At 33.9% G+C, this 3,782-nt stretch overlaps 1 protein-coding gene across 1 annotated transcript; it reads right to left on the bottom strand.

Annotated features, from left to right (window-relative positions):
- Positions 1-386: 386 nt before the first annotated feature.
- LOC105311566 (olfactory receptor 6C2-like) lies at positions 387-2,422 on the bottom strand. The gene has a single exon (XM_011387539.2). It carries the CDS (start codon positions 1,803-1,805, stop codon positions 867-869), a length of 939 nt encoding a protein of 312 aa, XP_011385841.1. The 5' UTR covers positions 1,806-2,422; the 3' UTR covers positions 387-866.
- Between the last annotated feature and the right edge of the window lie 1,360 nt (positions 2,423-3,782).

Here is a 3,782-nt window from a genome sequence, read left to right as displayed (position 1 = left end):
GTCTTCCCATTTTCAATAGAATCTATTTTTTGTTGTTGAGTTGTATGAGTTCTTTATATATTTTATTGATATTTATTTATTTATTTAGTTAGTTAGTTAGTTATTATTTTTATTCTATTGACATTGGTTAACAAAATCCAGTGTTTCATGTGTACAATTCAACAGTGAGGTACATATATATATATTGCATTGTGCGTTCATTGCCCATAGTTAGATTTCTTTCTGTCTCCATGTATTTGACCCCCTTTACCTCATCTAATGCCAAATGACTAGAGGTGAGACAGAGAAGCTTTATCAAACTTTCTGTGACTGCCTGTCCTTTGGGTGAAGACTATAGCTGGAAGATCAAGTTAATTCATCATCAACATGAAGCTTACAAATGGAAGATCAAGTTAATTCATCATCAACATGAAGCTTACGAAGTCATATTTAAATGTGGACATCTGGCTGGTAGTTTAGGAAAAAGAATGATGGTTCATGTATTGTATATTTTTATTGGGCAGATCTAGAAATATTGCACATCCCTTTCACACCCATACTATTAGCTATAACATAGTCTACAGAGCCACACCTCACAGTGTAGAAATGTGGCAGAAAAATGTAGTCTATTGGGTTTCTGGGAATACCAACCAACATGTTTGGCAAAGCAGTTTCTGCTAGTGAGTAAAAGTAAACATCTTAGAATTTAGTTTTGATAGAGTGTAAAAAATGGAACAGTCAAGGCTCATAGTAAACACGTTTAAACACAAAGGGCAAATGTCCATAAGACTGGAGAATAAATCACGTAGACAAAAATATTATCAGAAACTTCAGGTTTTCTGCCTGTTTTTTCTTCCTTTTAATTGGTTTCATTGACTCTTTTTTCCCTACATCTTTGAGAAGAATGCAATTTTTTTAATTGAGTCATGAAAAGCTTGCTTCACTTGCTTGTTTCTCAGTGTGTAAATAAAGGGATTCAACATGGGTGAAATAGAAGTAATAAGGAGTGAAATCCCCTTATTAACAGCCACCTCATCCTTTGCTGAAGGTTTGACATAAATGAAGATGCAACCACCATAAGTAATAGATACTACGACCATGTGGGAAGAACATGTGGAAAAGGCTTTTTTCCTTTGCTGGGCAGAGGGAAACCTTAGAATAGTCCTGATGATATAAGTGTAGGAAAGAACTACACACATGAGAGTGATGATGAATGTTAACACAGCACACACTATAACCATCTGTTCTATCAACCATGTGTCAGAGCAAGAGATCTTCAGGATAGGAGATGCATCACAGCAAAAATGATCAATGACATTCGAATCACAGAATTCCAGGCCCAAACCCAGACTGATTGGTGGGAGAATGATGATCAGCGCTGCTACCCAACAGAAGAGGATGAAGTTCTTGCAGACTCTGCTGCTCATGATGGTCGTGTAATGCAGAGGTTTGCAGATGGCCACATAACGGTCGTAGGACATGGTGGCCAGGAGAAAAAATTCTGTTACTGCGAAGAGGTCTGTAAAAAAGAGTTGACTGGCACAAGCATTATAGGTAATGGACTTGTCCCCAGATAATATGCTAAATAAGAATCTGGGAACACAGGCAGTTGTGAAGAAAATTTCTAAGAAAGAGAAGTTTTGAAGGAAAAGATACATAGGTGTTTTAAGGTGGGAATCAATCAGAGTGAGAGTGATGATGGTTAGGTTTCCAGATACACTCAACATGTAGGAAAGAAATAGAAAGATCAAAAGCAAAATTTTCAGTCTCGTGTCATCAGTCAATCCTAGCAAGATGAAGGTTGTCAGTGTGGTTTGGTTTTTCATCCTTGATTATTGTCTCTTGCCCAATCTGCATGAAACAGTGAAGAAGACTTTAGAGGAGGAATTCCAGAATCCTGGCCATTTTATAACCTCAAGAGAAGTAAATCTGAGAGTGATTCCTATACAGTTGGTCAGTGGAGAAGAAAACATATAATGCATGCCAATGTTTGATCACTTCTTTGTGTCACACGAACTGGCTATTCATATTTAAATCACATATTTCATACTGCTGCTTCTAATAAATCTACAATTCAGCCATAATTGGTGTCAGTTTAATATATTATCTTATAAACATTATTGAAAAACAAGTCATCTTTCAATAAAGGTTGCTTTTGGATCTACTATTCTTTCTTCACCTTCCTTCCTGTCTCCAGACATGCTTCTGGCAGAAAAGTCCCTAAAAAAATGATGGTCTTTGTTAAGACAACACATGCATTGAAGTTTACCTGTGTATTACTTATTAAACTGGCAATGAATATTTATCACTTATAGTTTATCTTGTTTCAGCTTATCAGTCCAGCTTCTCTGAGGTGTGTTCAAGATATTTTTACTGTATATATTTTCTTAAAGATTCATTTAAATGTGTTACTATTCAAACTTTTTAAGGTTTCCTCACAAAAAATTTACTTCAAATCTATTTATTTGATATTATTCATATTTATTCTTGGCCTTTTGTTTCTCCTACTGTTAGAATAGAATATCTGTGTTATACAGTTTTATACTTTTTAAGGTATGCTTGTGCTACAAAGGATTTCTTTCCAGCTTACAAGCAGAAATCTGGAATTGCTTCCTCTGTTTATTTAATTTCCTTTTAGATTCCTTGGACAGTGAAAACTCTCAAGCCCTCTAACCAGCTGCTGTAGGTTCATATTCTGTAGACCCTGAGGGCTCTTTTCCCAACAAATTATTCTATTATGACCAGATTTTTTATATTAAAATTTTAGCCTGAATTTTATTTATTTCTAAACACATTTGAAATGACATATTTCCATTTTTTGTATGTATTGTATAGTCATTTGTTTTATTCAAAATTTATTATAGACAATAAGGGGACATTCAGGTACATTTACAGAGCTGAAGAGCCAATATTTCATGATATTTTTGGTTTTGGTTAGTCTTGTTTTATCTTGAAATATACTCAATCACTATATTACAAAAGATATTTATCAGTATCAAGTTTAACAAGGTTTAGCAATTTCTTAAATATACTTACACATTTTTGCATGAATTTCTACTATTTGATAATTGTCTCCTCTGTCCTATTAACTTCTTATATATCAACTCATGTGAGTTTTGCACCATTTATACTACTCTAGCCAAAGTCACCACTAGCTTCCCTCTTGTTTCAATCATAAAATGAAATTCAGTCTTCATTTAACTCAAACTCTCTGCTACATGTGTGACTGTAAACAGCTAATGTATGAAAGTCTTTACAACTTGATTTCTACCATCTCACAATTTCTTGAATTTCTCCCTAACACTTTGTTTATTCTTTTCCATTCTCTCCCATGGTTCTTTTACCTTTTCTAATCTCTATGGTGGTTGGTACACCTGAAATATCTCTTTTCTAGGCAATTCTCTCTTTCACTCTGTTCTCTCTCTAGAAGATTCTCATAAATAAGGTGACTTCAAACAGGCTGATGATTCACACATTTATATCTTCAGGGATATTTCACAGTTTTATGGATTCAACATTTAACTCATTTCTGGACATGTAGATCAGAGTTAGAGGCTTTGAATTTAAACTTTTCTTTTTTGTTTCCGAGTCCTTGAGCAACTTGCTTAACTTCTTTATCATCTGTTTTTTCTCAGGTGCAAAATTCAGATAAAATAACATATGCATCTTAAGATTATATTGAGAAATTTAGATAATGTAGATAAAAAATCTACAGCTATATCTGGAACGTAGTGAATATTCATTACTATTTATGATATTGGGCATTCTTATGTTTTATCTTATTATTTCCTATTGACAGGCCT

The sequence above is a fragment of the Pteropus vampyrus genome, unplaced genomic scaffold (assembly GCF_000151845.1).
Source record: "Pteropus vampyrus isolate Shadow unplaced genomic scaffold, Pvam_2.0 Scaffold1000004972, whole genome shotgun sequence".
Taxonomy (NCBI): domain Eukaryota; kingdom Metazoa; phylum Chordata; class Mammalia; order Chiroptera; family Pteropodidae; genus Pteropus; species Pteropus vampyrus.
This window is presented reverse-complemented; position numbering and strand designations above follow the sequence as displayed.

Excerpts from the sequence above, each read along its gene's own strand:
- LOC105311566 (XM_011387539.2), bottom strand. The coding sequence starts at position 1,805 with ATGAAAAACCAAACCACACTGACAACCTTCATCTTGCTAGGATTGACT.